Source organism: Coprinopsis cinerea (genome assembly GCF_000182895.1).
Source record: "Coprinopsis cinerea okayama7#130 chromosome 2 map unlocalized cont3.2, whole genome shotgun sequence".
NCBI lineage: Eukaryota > Fungi > Basidiomycota > Agaricomycetes > Agaricales > Psathyrellaceae > Coprinopsis > Coprinopsis cinerea.
Window position 1 is genome coordinate 3,484,102 of NW_003307543.1, and position 18,360 is coordinate 3,502,461.

General features: G+C 51.4%; 6 protein-coding genes across 6 annotated transcripts; 5 read left to right on the forward strand and 1 right to left on the reverse strand.

Moving 5' to 3' along the window:
• Positions 1-489: 489 nt before the first annotated feature.
• Positions 490-954, forward strand: CC1G_04861 (hypothetical protein; the record flags this gene model as incomplete). Its single annotated transcript, XM_001840965.2, has 5 exons — positions 490-506; positions 563-605; positions 668-679; positions 743-831; positions 888-954. 5 exons carry the CDS (start codon positions 490-492, stop codon positions 952-954), a joined length of 228 nt encoding a protein of 75 aa, XP_001841017.2.
• A 1,164-nt stretch (positions 955-2,118) lies between these two features.
• CC1G_04862 (alpha-glucosidase) lies at positions 2,119-5,419 on the reverse strand (the record flags this gene model as incomplete). The annotated part of the gene is made up of 11 exons (XM_001840966.2): positions 2,119-2,839; positions 2,896-2,955; positions 3,078-3,391; positions 3,447-3,755; positions 3,805-3,895; positions 3,948-4,119; positions 4,172-4,276; positions 4,334-4,411; positions 4,465-5,124; positions 5,176-5,247; positions 5,353-5,419. The coding sequence occupies 11 exons, from the start codon at positions 5,417-5,419 to the stop codon at positions 2,119-2,121; spliced, it is 2,649 nt and encodes an 882-aa protein (XP_001841018.2).
• A 1,018-nt stretch (positions 5,420-6,437) lies between these two features.
• Positions 6,438-8,144, forward strand: CC1G_04863 (hypothetical protein; the record flags this gene model as incomplete). Its single annotated transcript, XM_001840967.2, has 8 exons — positions 6,438-6,535; positions 6,593-6,863; positions 6,923-7,065; positions 7,125-7,167; positions 7,225-7,478; positions 7,534-7,593; positions 7,647-7,917; positions 7,980-8,144. 8 exons carry the CDS (start codon positions 6,438-6,440, stop codon positions 8,142-8,144), a joined length of 1,305 nt encoding a protein of 434 aa, XP_001841019.2.
• Positions 8,145-9,946: 1,802 nt separating this feature from the next.
• CC1G_04864 (hypothetical protein) lies at positions 9,947-10,205 on the forward strand (the record flags this gene model as incomplete). Its single annotated transcript, XM_001840968.2, has 2 exons — positions 9,947-10,023; positions 10,091-10,205. 2 exons carry the CDS (start codon positions 9,947-9,949, stop codon positions 10,203-10,205), a joined length of 192 nt encoding a protein of 63 aa, XP_001841020.2.
• A 1,529-nt stretch (positions 10,206-11,734) lies between these two features.
• Positions 11,735-13,997, forward strand: CC1G_04865 (CMGC/DYRK/PRP4 protein kinase; the record flags this gene model as incomplete). The annotated part of the gene is made up of 9 exons (XM_001840969.2): positions 11,735-12,044; positions 12,099-12,538; positions 12,588-12,841; positions 12,894-13,031; positions 13,080-13,233; positions 13,282-13,396; positions 13,447-13,581; positions 13,636-13,739; positions 13,794-13,997. The coding sequence occupies 9 exons, from the start codon at positions 11,735-11,737 to the stop codon at positions 13,995-13,997; spliced, it is 1,854 nt and encodes a 617-aa protein (XP_001841021.2).
• A 1,202-nt stretch (positions 13,998-15,199) lies between these two features.
• CC1G_04866 (hypothetical protein) lies at positions 15,200-17,345 on the forward strand (the record flags this gene model as incomplete). The annotated part of the gene is made up of 10 exons (XM_001840970.2): positions 15,200-15,515; positions 15,571-15,700; positions 15,757-15,945; positions 16,022-16,286; positions 16,346-16,475; positions 16,531-16,544; positions 16,598-16,787; positions 16,847-16,928; positions 16,993-17,121; positions 17,192-17,345. Exons 2-10 carry the CDS (start codon positions 15,606-15,608, stop codon positions 17,343-17,345), a joined length of 1,248 nt encoding a protein of 415 aa, XP_001841022.1. The 5' UTR covers positions 15,200-15,515; positions 15,571-15,605.
• Between the last annotated feature and the right edge of the window lie 1,015 nt (positions 17,346-18,360).

Here is an 18,360-nt window from a genome sequence, read left to right on the forward strand (position 1 = left end):
GGCTCCGGTTGATGTGTGGGCGATCCTTCGGGCCAGGAGTGCCACTATTCACGTACGCGCGCGGTTCTTCACAGAAGCCAGCATGATGAAATCGTATGTTGAGGGCTGAAAAGCGGGTCGAAGAATGAAACGGGTGATCCCGCGTCTCACTCTCCTTGCGACAAGCCGTTAACTGAGGCTCCGCAGGACAGTGCACTAAAGGATGGCGATCACGATGGACCGGTTTGTCTTCACGATACCATACTTGGAGTCCCTAATTGAGACGATCCCGCACTTGGGACGGAACGAGATATACGGAAGGATAACTGGAATAGAGGACAGCACTGAAGGTCAGTGCATTTGTGGGGTTTCACGTTCTTCAATCAGTCCTCAGCTTTCGTATAAAACAGGGCGAGGATGGAAGGGTTTTCGACATCAGCCCTCTCGCCCTTTTCTTCTTCACAACACCGACTTAATTCAGCCTAACCGTCGAATTTCATTAACTTGAAGATGTGCCGACCTATCCGGTGAGCTCACTCTTAGGCGACTGGCCGACCAGTCAGGGTGTTAATGCTCCTTGCAGAGCTGTCAGAATCTTTACCTTATGCGGTCACCAGGAGAACTTCGTGAGTTCAAACCATTGTGTCTTGTGTTTGTATAGAGCCATTTACGCCTCGAATCGCTTTAGCCTGAGAATGTGGTGAGTGTGAAGAGTTCCTCGAGAAACTGCGCTTTTTAGTTATGACATCCAACCGCCGTGTAGATTGATTGCGCAAAACCCAACTGTCGCTTTAGCTCGACCCACTCGCCTGCCTGCAATGGAGCCGCCTGCCGAGCCCAATGCACTCAACAGTAAGTCCAAAGGGGACGCAAAAAGAAACTGGGTGGTACTGACTACGACGTCTTAGGCGTGGGTTCCCCGACATTCGTAGTGAGTCCATCCCCGTCAGCATGACTGGTAAGCTCTACGACTGACACATCCGGTTACATCGCACACAAGGGATTCAAGTCGAGAATTACTGCGTTAACTGCCAACAAGCATAATTCTTGAACGGTTGAAGCTGCACATTGAATATAGTAGTTACCTGACGATGGTGATTTCTTCTGTGTGGACTTCGACATCGACGGATTCCATACTCTTAGATCTTGACATCGCCCAAGTTGTTGGTTAGATTGTTTTACTTTGCTTCACGTATTGATCCATCTGTTTTGTGCTATGTCGGGACTCCAGCACCCAAGCCTGTCCGCTGTAACCATGAGAGAAAGGCAGGCCTACAACCTCGGGCCGGATTCAAGCCACGGACGCTTCGTCAGAGATTATGGAAGTTGCATGTATCTTTGTGACTTACTTCAGGTCAACCGTGCAGGCCGACAGCTGAGTAAGGACGCGTATTTCACACCTTCGCCACCCGGAACCGGCACTCCGATAGTGCATTCATCTGCATACCTAAAAACAAAACAGTACACGGTTCTGCAGATACGTCCGGTTTGGACTTGGTTCGCGTCGAGGCAAGGCGCTATTTCCTCAAGTTTCTACCAAAACCCCATTCATTGCATGTAAGCCGCTTGGTACTGTTTAACACCGCTTGGAGCCATGTTCGAACTTGCGGCTTTCAAGGGCATGTCCGACTCGGGGGAGGACACACGGTCACCCGAGGCAAAGAAAGCGACGAGCCTTGCCAATGTCAGCTTCGCAGCGAGAAGTGCAAATTTACCAGACAACAATATCAGAGCCAGATGGTGGCAGCGCAATGCTATTTTGATGACCGCAAGGCTGATTGATTCTGTCGCATTTACCCAGCACTGGCCACGCCATCACGGGGCTCACCCAGCCTAGACGTTGACACAACGACTAACATTACCTGGCCAGTGCAATTGATGATAGCACGCCTCGGCCAAACTGTGATATCTGGTTCATCGTATCAGCAGAAACCACAGGCTCTCAGAGTTTTAATTATTACTGTACCGGTTTGCGTCGATTCAAAACTCATTGGCCGAGCACTTTGATTATCACGGAAACAGGGTATGTTGATTGGTGACAATCAGAGTCAAAGTGACGACGAACGGGTAACTCCAAGCTCGGTTCGAATACTTCTCGAGATGCATACTTGAGTAATTTACATCGAGGGCCGCCGCTTTCTATTTCAAGATGACTTCGAAACCTCCTAATTTTGGAGTTTCGACCTCGATCTCCAAGACCTTCCTCTCCCTATCATACTTCATCGCTTTACCATCGACTTCCAAGTCCCTCCCATCGAGCTCCACACCCCGCGGTTGCTTTTCAACGCCCAAGATCTTCACCGTTCGCCACCCCACGCCCTCCCCAGCATCATAAGCAAACCGTCCATCCACAACCAGCCTTCCCTTCCTAAACTTCACATCGACGAAGGTGGTTTGAGACTGGGGAGGGTCGATGGTTTCGCCGTCGTCGATGTAGAGAGTGCCGCTTGCCGAACCATCGTGGCTGGGAGCGATTATAAGGTTGAAAGGCTTGGTTCGAAGTTCGGCGGTCGTCAGAGCGCTTTCGGTGCGCATTGGGATGATAGACCCTCCTTTGATGTGGAGAGGGATTTGGGTGAATGAAGCTCGACTGGTGACCCACGTGCCTGTGCTGGACATTGGGACTGGGGCGAGGGTGGCGAAGTCGTACCAGGTATCCTTCGGCAGGTAGTACGTTGCAGTGGAGGTGCCCTCATCTGTAACGGGAGAAACGAGCAAGGAGGGGCCGTAGAAGAACTGAAGATCGATCGGGAAGGTGGTCTTGTCCTTAGGGTACTTGTACCAGAGGGGCGAGAGAACTGGCGTCCCGTCAAGATGACCCTTGTTGAGCGCGGTATACAGGTAATCCAGGAGACGATATCTAATCGGAAGTTGGGATCAGAGCGACCCACAAATTCCTCGTTGAATGTTACGCACCTAATGTCGATCGCCGCTTTCGCTGCTTGTCTAGTCTTCGGCCAGATGTAAAACTCCTGACTGATCGACGTGTCCCCATTGTGCTTGAGAGAGCATCATTATGTAGCCTTCCATTCGCGCGACTATGGACAGGGCCACTCACATTTCTAAAGAAGGGATTAAAGGCCCCCAACATTGCCCACCTCGCACATAGCTCCTCGGTTGTATTCCCCGCAAACCCACAAACATCGCTTCCAACCATCGGCATGCCAAACACGGAGGCAAAGTTCAGCATCCCGGCGATGCTGACGCGGTAATGGGCCCAGGTGCTGTAGTTGTCACCCAGCCACTTTCCTACATCCCGTCCTGCCCCAGCGAAGGTTGAACGGGTGATGATTAGGGGACGACGACCAGGGCGTCGAGCTAGCATTGCTTTGCGGGTGTATGAAGACATCATCGTGCCATAGAGGTTGTGGGTGTCGTATTCTCGAAGTCCGTTCGCATGGACTGCTGTCGTCTATATGAACGCTATATCAGTAGTCGGAATCTACAGAGAATAGAATAAGACATACGTAGGCGGTTCTCGCGGATAGCGCTCCCGCGGCATTTTCGATGGCATACAGCGGCTCGAGCAGTAGATCCTCCTCGGTGCTTCCCGACTGGCGTTTGACAGAGGGTTGATTCCTGTCGTGAGCGTTAATCACGATGGCATTGGGTGCTTCTTCGGTCGCGCGGACGTCGTTCTCTGCTTTGAAGTCCCTCTGATCTACATCGTCGGTGAAGATTGGTGCATCGGCGTTGGGAGGGGGATTGTTGCGGGGTGGTGGAAGGTTTTGTTTCTCGGCTTCTTCGAAAGGGTCGTTGCAGGGATATTCGCAGAACTGAGGTGGGAGTAAGCATGGGTAGAAGAGATGGAGGTGATGAGCGTACGCTAGCCGGTTCGTTCATGTCGATCCATGCCCCGTCAATGTCGAGACCAGTCTCCGAATCGTAAAACCGCGCAAACTCTGCAGTCCAATATCTACGGAAGATAAGTCGACTGGGAGGGAATCCGGATAGGCAAATAAGCTTACTCTTCAACCTTGGGGTGGAACCAGTCCGGGATCACGGTCACGCCGGGCCAAACCAAGCCCAGGTGGTTCGATCCGTCTGGATTCTTCACCCAAACACCCAACTCTTCTCCCCGGTCATAAGGCCCGTACCCTGCGTTCGGGAGGTAGCCTACAGCAGGGTCCGTCATGACAACTGGATCGAGAATAAGCGAAATCTCCAAATACCAAAACCCCAATCTACTCACTGAAGTGCTGATTATTCCGGTGTAGATAGTCCACGATCTCTCGCATTCGGTTGAGAGGGAAGTATTGAGGGTCCAGGGTGAAGATAAGACGGCGATCCATGTAGTCTAATGGATTGACGTTCAGTTCAATATGAAAATGGAAGCATCGGAAACGAGACTGACCGATATCAGCCCACATCGTCTCTAGTGGTATCCCTGACGCCTTGTATTTGGAGATCACGCCTGCGACGTCCACAAAGTCTACCGAGAATTTCTGTCAGTATCAAGCCGCCTCCGAACGTCCAGCACGTTACCTTTGTATCCGAACCGACACTGGTGGAATCCTAACCCCCAATACGGTACTTCCGCTGGGAGCCCAGCCAGTTCGGCATACTGCTTTGCCACCTCCTCAGGCTCTGTCTCGCTCCCCGCCAGGAAGTAGAAGTCAAGAACACCGCCAAGCACGTTGTATTCGAGGGATGCTCCTGAACTCGTTCGATTGAGTTTGATGTCCATCCCGTTCGAATTGAGAAGGAAGACACCATGCGTTCCTGTTACACGATGCTCGAAATACACAGGGTGGTTGCCGTAGAGGTTGGTGCCGTTGGGAAGCCCGAACGAGTCCCGACTCCATAAGGTTCGCACCATGCCTCTGCCATGGTTGTCGGGGTCCAGACGGAAGGTTTCTGTATGTTCTCCCAGTCCGTAGATGTTGGCGTCTCGGGGAAGGGAAGTCTTCAAGCGGAGATACTGGTCCTCGAATATCAGGGGATGGCCGCGCGTTGAGAATAGGGCTTCCCTGGTGGAACGGCGATATACGGTGAACGAGAACGGTTCGGGATATGCGGTATAGTTGAATACAAGCTGGGACTTTCGAACTGGGGTTCGCTGAGGGGTTGGACGAGGAAAGACTTCATCTGGTACTTCGTATCGAGGTTTCGAGGCGTCCGTGATCTTCACATGGAGCCGGGTATCTGTTCTGACCGTTAGTCGTCGCAGGATACTTACAATAGATAAGGGCTTACCAGTTTGATACGAGACGGTTAGTTGCAATCGTTCAATGTCTTCGCCGAACACATTGCATCCTGGAGCCCTCGCTAGCTCGAGATAAATTCGGAAGTCAGTCCCACCGTTCAGCGAGCTTGCGCCTTTGACTACGTATCCTGGACATGCGTCTAGCAGTTGCGGGTCCACATACGCACCCAGCGCAAGCCAGAACGCGGTGGACAGACCGATAAAGGCCCTATGTATGGTTGTGGGTCGGGCCATGCAACTGTGGGTGTGGTTAGTCAACAAGGGAGGGTTCTCGTCAACCTTCTTTATGCTCACTAGATACATAATGAATTCTCAGAGCTGTCAGCCCTTCAATGGCTTCGTGGCGTCATGCCTGGCTTCGAGAACGGCACCACGGACTAAAATAGACCACAACGATAGGGTATTCGGTCCATCCGTGAACTGTCGATTGAGCGGCTAGATTAACGGAAAGTGTATTAATTATTCCTTGGGAGACTTAAGAGAGCCAGTCAGAACACGATTCACGAATAGAGCAAATTCCGCACCCATTCAAACCACAAACCACTAATAGCTGGCCAGAGAATCTGGGCTGATTTGAGTAGAGTCACCGGTCCTACAGAGCTTGCTTTCACAGCAGGCGTTAGGTCACCAAAAACTCTTCATTGAATTTTGGGGAAAAGACATGGGGATAGCTGCGATTCAGAACTGTTCAGGGGCTGGAAATCCGTGCCGTAGATATCCGGAGATCTCCGGAGACTTCTACAAAAAGCAAGTACAAATAACAAACGGGCTGCCACTGCGCCTCGCAGATTCAACACAAGCTCTTTACCATCAATCAATACAGGGCACCGGGACCGAGCGTAGTACACAGCTGGTCAACAACATCACTGAATGCCTTTGTAACCTTAAGTACCTGCGCGATGGTACATATGCATTCACCGGTAAGTAGCTTTTATTGGGGTCTGGTTACTCAGGTACGTAAGTACAAGTCTCCGATTACTCAGTTCCACAGGGAGACCTGCCAAGACCCGGAATCGGCTTGTATCAGCCTATTGGGGAGTCCCATTGGGGACTGCCAATCAGCGGGAGAAGAAGCCTCATCAATTTCATGCCATTAGCGCCCAAGGCAATGGCACGGAGATCATGATGGGCGTAACTAGGATTCCCCACGCCGCAGCCAATGTGCTTCATGCGAGGTTAGCCCTTGCTCAACCCTCCCTCCCTTGCGCGCCGCTCCAGAGTCCCCTCTTCGTGCCCGAAATCCTTCCTCCTCATGCCCTCGTTTGTATCTGTCTATGAAGACACGTCTCCTTATCTGGAATACAGGAGTGAGTGGAATATAGGGTTTAGCCATGACGAAAACTTTGCTTCGTGAGTCACGGCGGTATAATGTCTCTGGCTTGCTCACGTATATCTCCTACTTTTCAGCTACTCCGATGGCACCTTCACCGTTGGACATAGGTCAGATTCAACAATGACCCTTCGATTCTACGGTTCAGCCGTTCGGATATATGGCGCCCATCGGCCATTCCATGGGACCTTCAGGGTGGAGGTGGATGGGCAAGAATTCGTTTCTGGGAACGGACGGACGCCTTCTGGAGTGCGGAATTTCAACGTTACGCTTATCGACGCCGTCCTGGAACACGGACAGCACGAAGTTACCTTGATAAATGGCGACGGGCTTGTGGATGTTGACACGGTGAGCTCAGGGCCAATTGGCTTCAGTACCCACACGCTAAACCCAGTCCTTCGTTATAGGTTTCTTGGGAAACTCGAATTGGCGAGGATGATGAGCCGCTGATAGTGAATACCATCGAAGATTCGAGATTTGTTTACCAGCCGGAGGGCGCATGGACGACGACACCACTCGGCTACTCCTCATTCCTTGGACGATCTGGACAGTACGTTTCCGGCCACTTGAAGGCCGTTGATGCACGTTGACATGAGTACATTTCAATAGTGGAACGACCCAGCTGGGAGCGACAGCAGAGCTGACATTCGAGGTGAGGGTCTCCGCTTGTTCCACAAGAACGAATCTCGAATGACGGCGCATAACTCAGGGAGACTGTATAGCGTTGTTCGGATCCGTCGGCCCTAATTCGACCAGCTCATACTCGGTGGAACTCAATGGTGGAGAGAAGCGCTCGTTCTCAGCACAGCAGCGGGCGAGAAGGACGAAGCAGCTTATGTATTGGGCGGGAGGTCTCGGTGCAGGGAATCACACCTTGAGGGTGACGATGGAGTCAAGCCGTGCTGAGCAAGAACTTGCTATCGACTATGCCGAGGTCTACACGACACCTTCGCTGGGTGGGAGGTATGTTCATTTGCGGGCGTGTACTAGTGAATTGCCAGGCACTAATTTACGATAGGTTCGAGGAAGCAGCTGCCGTCGTCGCTGCCGCACCAACGGTGACTGTGACACAACGAGTGTACGTTATTCCCCAATTTACGAGGCGTCTCTGATTCCAATTGTCGGCAATAGGCTCGTCTCAGATACGCCGATCGCTAAAGTCGAGGGCTTACCGAGCGGAGTCATTGCTGGACTCGCGGTCGTTTCCGTAGTCGCTGCTCTAGCAATCATCTGTGCAGCGGTCTCGACGTTCCTTTTGCTTCGAAGCAGAAGGAGGCCACCTCCTGATGCACAGACCGCCGCAATTGACCCGCTTCTCCCCCCACATATGACGTATACGAACGCAGATGCGAACTTGGGTGTCTTTGTTCAGGGAGGTTCCTCAAGGCAGACTCCGGACCAGGTGAGTAAAGTCCCTAGCACGCTCCGTGACATCCAGAACTGATGTTGTTTTTCATTTCCAAGCCTCCATCAATGCTGCCGTTCTATCGCAAAGTTCGTGTGGGCCAGCGGCCGGAAAGCAGCGCTTCAAGCAGTTCGGGTGCAGGGAACTGGTCATCGGATGCTCTCGTGCAAGCCACGAATCGGCGTCTGACAGAAGCACCTCCTTTATACCAGGCGACAGTGTGAATTTCAGATGTTTGATCGTTCACCCTTCCTCACTCGTTTAGACTCATATACTCTAGGCCTTGACATAACTTAGTCTACTCTAACTTATCTGGAACATTCATTTTCTGTATTAGTAGAAGCTGCACATACATATTATTCTGGAACCATGACCTTTGTCGACTACAACCTCGGTGACGTGAGCGATGCGAGTGACGGCCACAGCCACTTTTGGCGCGCGCCAAGTCCGATGGCGAACTCGGAGCGAGACGTGTTTCATGTTAGCGCCCGGGAACGTGGTTATGTAGTTCTGATCCACGGTGATGATGGGAGTTGTGTGTCTCGTCAACCAACAGCGGCTGGACATCTAATTGCACCCTCGACATTGCCTGTCGGACCTGTCCTTGGTATTCAGTCGTTGGATCTGCGTCGGTCAGGAGAGCATAAGTCGCTTAGAATACCAGTAGAGATACGCGTTCACAGAGCCAACCTTTTGAAATGTCGGCGAATAAGCATTCCATTGAAGTAAGATGATGTGGATTAGCGCGCAAATGAAATGTTTGATGGTGCGGTTCCCAAGCGACTTTCATCCGCGTTTCGACAGATAGCCTGTACGTACCTTGAACACCGTCGTCTATCATGCACTGATGAAGTAGTGGTCCACTCTGTTCGCATCTGTGTCAATGTTACTGTATGACGGTGGTTATATCTGAGACGGTTTAAATGCGCCATCGTCAGCCCTCTCGCTGACCAGTGATCACACACAGTCTACTAAACACCTTGCCAGCAATGCCATCCGTGGTCTCAGTATTCGAAGATTCTTCACCTTACTTCTCCTACCTTGGGGAAGGGTGGGGGCCTGGAACGAGCGATTCGGATCCCTTTCTATCAAAGTGAGTGCAACTTAGGCACAGCACACGGAGAATGATCTCACCAACGTTAACGCATGCTGCTTAGTTATACAGAGCATAGCTTTATGGGGACAGAGCGGTTAGGGTCGTCGATGGTCTTCCAGTTCTATGGTGTTGCTGTCAGTATTTATGGGTCGAGGAGACCAAATCATGGTCGATATCAAGCGATCGTAGATGGGGAGGAGTATCCAGAAGGGAATGGTCTCACGCCTCCCGGGGAACGAGAATTCAATGCCACATTGTTTGAGAGATTTGGTTTGGAGCAGGGGACGCACGAGGTGGAGTTTATTAACCGGGAAGGTGCTTGGTTGGATGTAGACGCGGTGAGCTTTCAGTTTAAATTGTAATTTCTGCTGCATGTCACTTAGCTCTGAAAGGTTTCGTGGGTAGTGAATATTGGGGAGGAGAACGAACCTCTGATTGTAAATACGATACAAGACTCTCATCCGAGCTGGGTGTATCAGCCTTCCGGCGCATGGACGACGATCCCCACTGGTGTGGGATCCTTTTCCGGTCGTTCCGGACAGTACGTCGTGACAAATACCGATGCGCTGCAGGCTACATACTGATAGTTTTCTCACTAGTGGCACATCGGAAATGGGTGCAAGTGCAGAGCTGACATTCAAGGTAGGCGAGTTATATCCCGCTTATTAGTTGCATTTGGTATTGAAATATCTATTCGCAGGGTTGGGACAATAGGACTCCTGCCTTCGACCATCCTTCCTTATGCGTTTTCTAGGTGATTGTGTTGCGCTCTTTGGATCCGTGGGCCCAAATGGAGCTCCGTCATATCTCGCAAATGTTAACAACCTACCTGCCCGGTCCTTTTCAGCCAACCAACGATTTACCAGAGCGAAACAGCTTCTCTTCTGGGCAGGTGGACTTGGAGAAGGAACTCACAAACTGACGGTTGTGATGGATTCCTCAGACCCTGGTTATGAGCTTGCGATCGACTATGCTGAGGTCTATACAACGCCGTCGCTGGGTGGAGGGTGAGTTGAAGTCTCATTAATCATTTGCCATTGCTTAACTTAATCACTGATTTTGTTATATATTCAGCTACCCAGATGGGAGTCCTGTCATCGTTTCTGCACCCGCCACCACCGTGACTGTGACGCACGAAGTGTATGGATCAACCGCATCTGTACGATTGGTTTCTAAAATCCTTGTCTAGCCTCGCTTCCAAGTCCTCGAGCAGCGCATTATCATCAGGTGTCATTGCAGGACTTGCAATCACTTCTGTCGTGGCGGCCCTCTCTCTCATATGCGCATTGATCGCTGTCCTTCTCCTGATCCGGAGGAGAAAAGCGTCTTATGGCGGTGAAGGTAATCAAGGGGTGATAAATCCGCTGTTGCCACCAGATATGACGATGGAGGAGACTCCAGGAGGGTCGCTCGCTCAGGGATCTTCATCAGGCTTGGCGGTAAACAATGTTCCGGTATGTGATTTATTTTGGGATGGGTCAGCGGGTACTAAAGTATCTACTCGAAATCCAGCCGACGATGGTTATCTTTCAAAAGAGTAGAAGGGATGGCCTTGAGCAGAGTGCAGCATCTACGGGGGACTCCCACAATGCCCCCTCTGAGTCTAGGGAAGTAAGGGAAGTACAAGTAGAGCAACTTCCATCTTACACAATGTCTTGAGGTTGGGTCCCTCCTGAGGTTGTACAGTAAATGCACAATTTGGGCTCTCTGAATGGGGCTGTCTGAATGGAAACTCCAAGAAAAAGAAAATCGTTATCTGCTCTTGAAAAGTACCACAAAGAGAGTGCCACTGCCAGGAATCGAACCCCCGACTCGGGCAATGATCGGGGCCAAGCGGGGCCAAACAACGCTCCACACGCCGCGGCGGCTGCAGACTATTGACTCTTGAGCTCGTCGTTTTGAACAGCGACCACGACCTCTTGCTCATCGTCACATACATCGACAACGAATAGCTCGCCCTACAGAAAAACGGCAGGGTTGCTCGTTCGTAACGTTCTTTCTGTCAACCACCTCCTCGTTCTACCCGTTGAGCCAACATGACTAACGCCTCGTCTCAGAAACGTCCTTGGGAAGGGGGCAGCGACGATGGGGCGAAGAGGAAGCGCGCAGCATCGCCAGCGAACTGGCGGGACGTTCATCTGAAAGACCGCGACCGAAACGACCGGAACGACCGCGGTGATAGAGATAGACGGCGTCGGCGGGACGACGACTACCATTCCGCTGGGCGGCGGGACAGAGACTACCGCGATAGAGATCGTCGTCGTCGCAGTCGAGAACGTCGCCACCACCGCGACTACAGTGACGACTATCGCCGTTCTCGAACGCGTTCGCCGAGAAGCGTACGGGAAATCACCCCAGTCGCCGTCGACGACGAGAAGGAGGAAGGCGAGTGAGTATCGTGCGGGTTCAGCTTGTAAACCGGGTAGTGACAGTATTGTTTTCAGGATCTCACCACGACCCAGTCCACCGCCGTCTGCCCGACGGCGAACACCACCTAGGCGTCATCGCGACGATTATCGAAACCACAGCCGAAGCTACAGCCGGGATCGTAGCAGAGACAGGTATCGGGAAGACAGGAGATCCGGACGTTCACCTTTGTCGACCACACGCTCTCCCAGGTCTGCTCGCGGCCATTCTCCACCACTGAGGAGGCCATCCCTTGCTCCAGCTTCTGTGCCTTCTCCCACAGTTTCTCACCCGCAGAGTGCAGATGTAGCTATGGCCGACGCCTCACCTGCACCCGTGGAAGAGCCTGAAGAAGAGACAGCACCAACTCCTCCGCAGAAATCAGAAGAAGAAATCCTGGCTGAACGGAGAGCACGGCGTGCAGCGATCAAGGCGAAATACGAGGGTTCTCGAAGCGTCGTTGATACGGCTCCTGGTACACCCAATCCGGCTACAGGATCTCAAGCATTATCAACAATATCTACCACCGCCCCATCTGCTTCTGGAACGCCTAGTGGTGTTGTCAACGAAGCCATGTCCAAAGTAACACTGGCAGGGGATCCAGGAACACCGACGGTCTCCAGTAGGTACCAATCAAATCATCCCGTATAACCCAGCGCTGACCGACTTACGACAGCCCCCGGACCAGAGTTTCTGCAACGAGGCTCGGCATCCCCGCCTCCGACCAGTGCTGCAGACCAAAACTTCGAGTTGGCCAAAGATGGCGAGGACGATGCCAAAAGGGGCGAAATTATCGCTAACGCGGCTGAGCCAGCCGGCGGAGACCAGATTAACGCTGCCGATTACGACCCAAGCCTTGACAGACGCGAAGACGAGAGGAAGAGATTCGGGGTGGACCAAGCGGCCAATGGCACCAACCACCACGTCAATGGCCAGTCAGGTTCTGCGATCGACGTCGACATGGAGGACGAAGATGAAGACGACGAGGCGGACGAGGAAAGCGAAGAGGAGGATCTTGACGACATGTTTGCCGTGGCTCTCGGTGGAGACGAAGAGAAACCAAAGAAGAAGAAAAAGAAAGCAACGGGAAAGAAGAAGACTAAAGAAAATGCGGCAGTAAGTGGTTTTGGATCGCCCTCATTTTGCGCCCTACTGATTATCTCAGCAGACTTTGGGGGCGCCCAATGTCATTGTCGACGCTGCTGCCGATCCGGAAGGATACTATCGCGTAATTCTTGGAGAGCGTATCGACAATGGGCGCTATCAAGTGTTCTCGAGCCTTGGTCAAGGAATGTTTGCCAACGTGGTGAGAGCTCGAGTTCTCAAAGACGAGAACGGGAAGGATCTCGCTGTCGATGGTGTTGCCCCAGAATCACTCAGAGAGGTTGCTATCAAGATCATCCGAAGTCAGGAGAGCATGTAAGTTTGATTCCCCATTCGAGGGGCAGCAAGTTTGACGGAGACATTCTAGGTACAAGGCGGGTCTCAAGGAAGCACAGATCTTGCAGAAGCTTCGAGCGCTGGATCCGGAAGACAAGAAGCACATTGTCAAGCTTGAAAGAACATTCGAGCATCGAGGCCACCTATGTCTCGTGTTCGAGAATCTGAGGTACGCTGTCGTTCTATGACATCCATCGCCTCGCTCACATGTCTGCAGTATGAACCTTCGCGAAGTGGTGAAACGGTTTGGAAAGGATGTGGGACTTAACATTCGCGCAGTACGGGCCTATGCGCATCAACTCTTTCTTGCACTGAGTCTTTTGCGAAAAGCGAATATCATGCACGCTGACATCAAGCCTGATAATATTTTGGTAAGTGTTTACTTTCAGCACTTGTTCCAATTGGCTGACTTGGTCCAGGTGAACGAGCAGAAGAATTTAATCAAGTTGTGCGACCTGGGCTCTGCAAGTGATGCGAGCGAGAACGAGATCACCCCTTACCTGGTCAGTCGGTTCTACCGAGCACCAGAGATCAGTGAGTCTGCTTCATACACGTATGAATCGTTCTAACTGCAAGCATTTCAGTTCTTGGCGTCCCCTACGATCCGGCGTTGGACGTCTGGTCCATAGGTTGTACGCTGTATGAGTTGTACACCGGTAAGATCCTGTTCCCAGGTCGTTCGAATAATCAGATGCTACGCCTGATGATGGAGCTGAAAGGTGAGGTAACCTGCCCTGTGCTTTGATTACCGGACGTTAACGAAATTCTTCCAGGCCGCTTCAACACGAAGATAATCAAGAAGGCCAAGTTTGGAGAAACATATTTCGACGAGCTTGGTGCTTTTGAAAGTGTCGAGAGAGACCGCCTGACCGGCAGTGTATGTCACCTTTTCTTCTCTTCGTCGCATTCATCCAGTTAATCCTCTTCTCAGGACATTACGCGGAAAATCCATATTCAGAAGCCGACACGCGACCTGAGGGCACGCTTGATGCCCTCGTCGTCGGTGAAATTGAATGATGAAGAAACCAAGATGCTGGCCAACTTCATCGATCTCTTGGACAAGTGTCTGATGCTTGACCCTGCGCGTCGGATTACTCCAAGAGAAGCCCTGTCCCATCCTTTCATACGCGGATAGAGAAGTCTCGTAAACGGTTTAAACTGAATTTCGGGTACTATTTCTTGCGGTCCTCATGCCCTCACCGACTTGCTCCGATGTTCTTTTGTTATTGTTATTGTACCTAATGTTGTTCATTTCACTGTGTAATTCACGCTGACTTTCCGTCTTCGCTTTCTATTCAGTCCTCCGACTCCATTCTGTGGTCATCAAACTCAAATCAAAACCCGCCTTGTCTGACAGCGCCCTCTACGACGTCGTGATACAACCTCACCTCACTCACGACAACTTTACAATGGAATCACTTACCCTTGTGGCGATCCGGTGATGTCCGACGGGACCATTGCGCATCGAAGACGTCATGCGGCTCGGGTTGCTCTTCCCCACCAACCATGCACCCACTGTGGAACGCGAGCGGGTGCCTGATGTTCTTTAGAATTCCTAGTTTCCCTGTGGACACTCGCCAATCATTTCCAGGGGGCCTGTCTACGGTCCCGGTACTCATCCAGGGCAACGTTCAGCTTCCTGGAGTGTGGGTTTAGTTTGCTCGTGGAAATGACGAGGGATGGGTGCAATTCCCTTTAGGGATAGCTCTACTCCATATGTGCATTTCTAACCTCGAGGACGAATCCCTTTGCCTTTTTCCCCATCCCGAATCTGGTGACATCCCACCATCGTGGCAACTATTACAGTAACATCTGACTCCATTAGCCATGTGTCCTTCGCCACCTGGGCAAACGGGAAGCGAACATCTCCTATGTCTAGGGTATACCCTAGACATATGTCTTTATCTTTGGGACCCACTAACGAGGACGCCGCCAGTACCCGCCAGTCTATCTGTACCCATGATTCACGAAGTACTTGACGATTCTAACGGGAAATGGCCAGATTAGGCGCCCAACCGATAGCCTGCAACGCCCCTGACGCACGCCCTCCGCTTAGTTTCTTCCGAGTTCTGGCCCGTTCGATCATCGAATATCCAGCAGTAAAACGTATTCCTTGTCCCCACTTTCCTTATCCTGTCTCTTGGCACTGCGATTCTTCAGGCGCCCTCTTTATTCCATACCAACTTGTCCCATTCGACCAACTCGCCGACAATTTCGCTTCTTGATCATATCACCTGTGAACAATTCAGATGCGACCGCCACCTCCGGAATTTAGGGTATATCTGCTGGGGCAGTTCAGCCGCTCTGGTTCCAACGCAGTCGTCCCTTCCCCAAAATCTTTCCTTGTGTAGGAGCAGGATGGCAATCCTTGACTCTTCACATTTTTCACGTCTTGAAATGTCTTCCTTCCCTTCTCTCTTCCCTTCGTCGTCTGCTTTTCGCTTTTCGCTTTCACTTCAAAGCTGGCTTATCCTTTCTTCTTTTGTCCTCGTTTTCTTCTTGCTTCGAGCGTCGCTGTGTCGCCAATGGAGACGACTTCGTTCGGGTCTTCCACTCCCTCCTGGGCCAAAAGGATTCCCGGTCATTGGCAACCTTCTCGATGTACCTACTGAGTTCCCATACTTGGTGTATAACGACTGGGCAAGCAAGTATGGTACGCGCCCTTTGACTCTCTTCGTCTTCACGCATGCCCATTATTTTGACAACAGGTGATGTCATATATTTCGAGGCTCTAGGTCAACCAATGCTCGTTCTCAACTCCCACTCCGCCGTCCTCGACCTCTATGAGAAAAGGGCTCCCACATTCTCCGACCGCCCCGTCAACCCTGCCTTCGAGATGTAGGTTCACGACGTTCCATCCTGTTGGCGCAAAGGCTCACTGGGGCATTGGTTAGCATGAACTATAACTGGATGTTCAGCACAATGAGTTACAATCCCTGGTGGAGGCTCCACCGCCGCACCTTTCATCAATTCTTCCACCAGCGCGAAATCCAAAAATACCGGCCTATCCTCCAGCAAGAAGCTCTCGTCTTCCTTCGCCGATTGTCGGCGAACCCGAAGTCGTTCTTGCAAGATACTCGATGGTACGACTCTCCTTGGCTTTCATGCGTCCTCCCTCTTCGCAATACCCTGTTTCACTGACTGAGAACGAATGACCAGGTTCTTCGGCTCAGTGATTATTTGGATCTCGTATGGCGTCAACGACCCCGAGTACAACAAATCCCTCATTGAGAAGGCGGAAGTGATGATCAAAGGTTTCTCGGAAGCTGCACTTCCGGGCCAGTTCCTCGTCAACGTCTTCCCTAGTCTCTCGTACGTTCCCACATGGTTCCCCGGTACTGGTTGGAAGAAGAGGCTACTGCATCTGGCCGAGGAAACCACCAATGCTTTGGTTGACACTTGGAATGATGCGAAGGAGAGAGTGGTGGGTGTTCTTGTGTTCGCTGTTGGGTGTTATTCGGATGCTGACGATGGGGACTGCAGAGGAACGGCTACCAGAGCGAGTATCCTAATGTCGCTACTGGACTTATTCAAAGTCTCCCGGATGAGGATCATCCTGAGTATGCTGATAAGGAGATCGTCGCAAGGAATACATCCGTCATCTCGTATGCTGGTGAGTGGATTACCCGCGTCGAGGGGAACGACTTGGCTAACCCTTCGATCTCCAGCTGGCGCCGATACTGTAAGAGGCCCTACACATCTTTTTACCTGAAATCATGTTGACTGTCCCATTAGACTGTGAGCTCCGCCCATGCATTGTTTTTGGCACTGGCAATGAACCCTCAAGTCCAACTTCGAGCACAAGAAGAGATCGACGCCGTCGTTGGTACCGACCGTCTACCTACTCCTGATGATGTTGCGAGACTTCCGTATATCCAAGCCATTGTGAAAGAACTCACTCGATGGCATACTGTCGCCCCACTCGGTGCGTTGTCTCTCTCCATGGAAGGTTTAGTTCGACTTGACGCCTATCTTTCCTATCAGGAGTTCCTCGAATTTCGCGAGAAGACGCTGAGTATCGTGGATATTTCATTCCTAAAGGAACCATTTTATTTGCGAATACGTGGTAAGTCGTTTGCGATAGACCTGAATGATAGATGATAGAAAGCTGACGAAATCCGATCTATCAGGGCCATTATGCACAATCCTGAAGTGTTCGAAAACCCTATGGAGTTCAATCCAGAGCGGTATCTGAAAGACGGCAAGATTAACCCCAATGTGCTGGATCCCGAAGCTGCCGCGTTTGGATATGGTCGCAGGTGAGTGACCGCGGTTCGGCTGGTCCCTGTTGACCTAGCGCATTGACCTGTGCCGTGGCCCTTTTGATAGGATATGTCCCGGAAGGTATCTTAGCAACGAAGCGCTGGGCTACTTTGCCGCGAGCTTGCTGTCCGTATTCGACGTTCAGCCGCCTAAGGATGAATTCGGAAACCGTGTTCAATTGAGCTTGACAATCGCATCCCCGAAGGAGCTTATGGCGTGAGTCCATCGATTCTCTCTCTTACACATACTCTGGCAGATTTACTCAAATAATGACCTTCAACGTAGAACCCCGACTCCCTTTGAATGTGAAATCACTCCCCGTTCATCCCGCCATCTCACTTTGCTTTCTGATTGATCTCAGAACGAATTACCCATGAACGTCACGACTCACGATCCTCAATGACAAGACTCCTGAAATTTGTCGATGACTGCGCCCCTGTATTTCTGTATGTGCTGTACTGTCCCATGTTGTACTTCTTGCTGTGTTGTATTGCGTCGATACGCTGTGAAAGCTGTATTGTTGTCATATTTCTGTGTATTTCTTGTTTAAAATTTGAAATAAGATCTTCTACTCGAGGCTCCATGACCATGACACTAGGACCCCCGAAAACCAGCTGAGAGGTCAGTGCAGATCCGGTTAAAATTGGGGGGGTCTGGGGGTGGAGGTCAGAAATTTTCCGGGTATTTTGTGGGGGGTTTCGAGGTCGAGGTCGGTTCCTAAATCCGGGTATCATCGACTCTCTGAGGAGGTCACTTCCAAAATCCGGGTATTGGTGCACGGCAGGCTCGCGCGACCTGATGATCTTGGGTGGTCCTGGGTGGTCTCGACCGTGAATTTACTTGCCATTTTGGGCCCATTTTCTACTCAAAACATGTAGAAGTATCTTGACTCACAATCGACTACGATTTGCGACGGTAAATCACCAAACTGGGCTATGAATTGGAATCAATGAGTACATTTTTTGTAGCCTGTAGCCATATGTAGGCTTGGGTCTACATTCTGGTAACAGCTATCCGTCAAAAGACGCCCAGGACCGTCAATACGAGCGCCTTGTCCTTAACTCTCAAGAGTCCAATTCCCTTCGTGTCAACCGCTGCTGAAGCCGTGAAGGGACTGGTGGCGAAACAGCCAAAGAAAGGGGACAGCAACGGAGATGAAGACGAGGGTTGATCATACCATAGTGTTTGCACGTAGTTACATGGATATACGAGCGAAATATGAGAATTCAGACGAG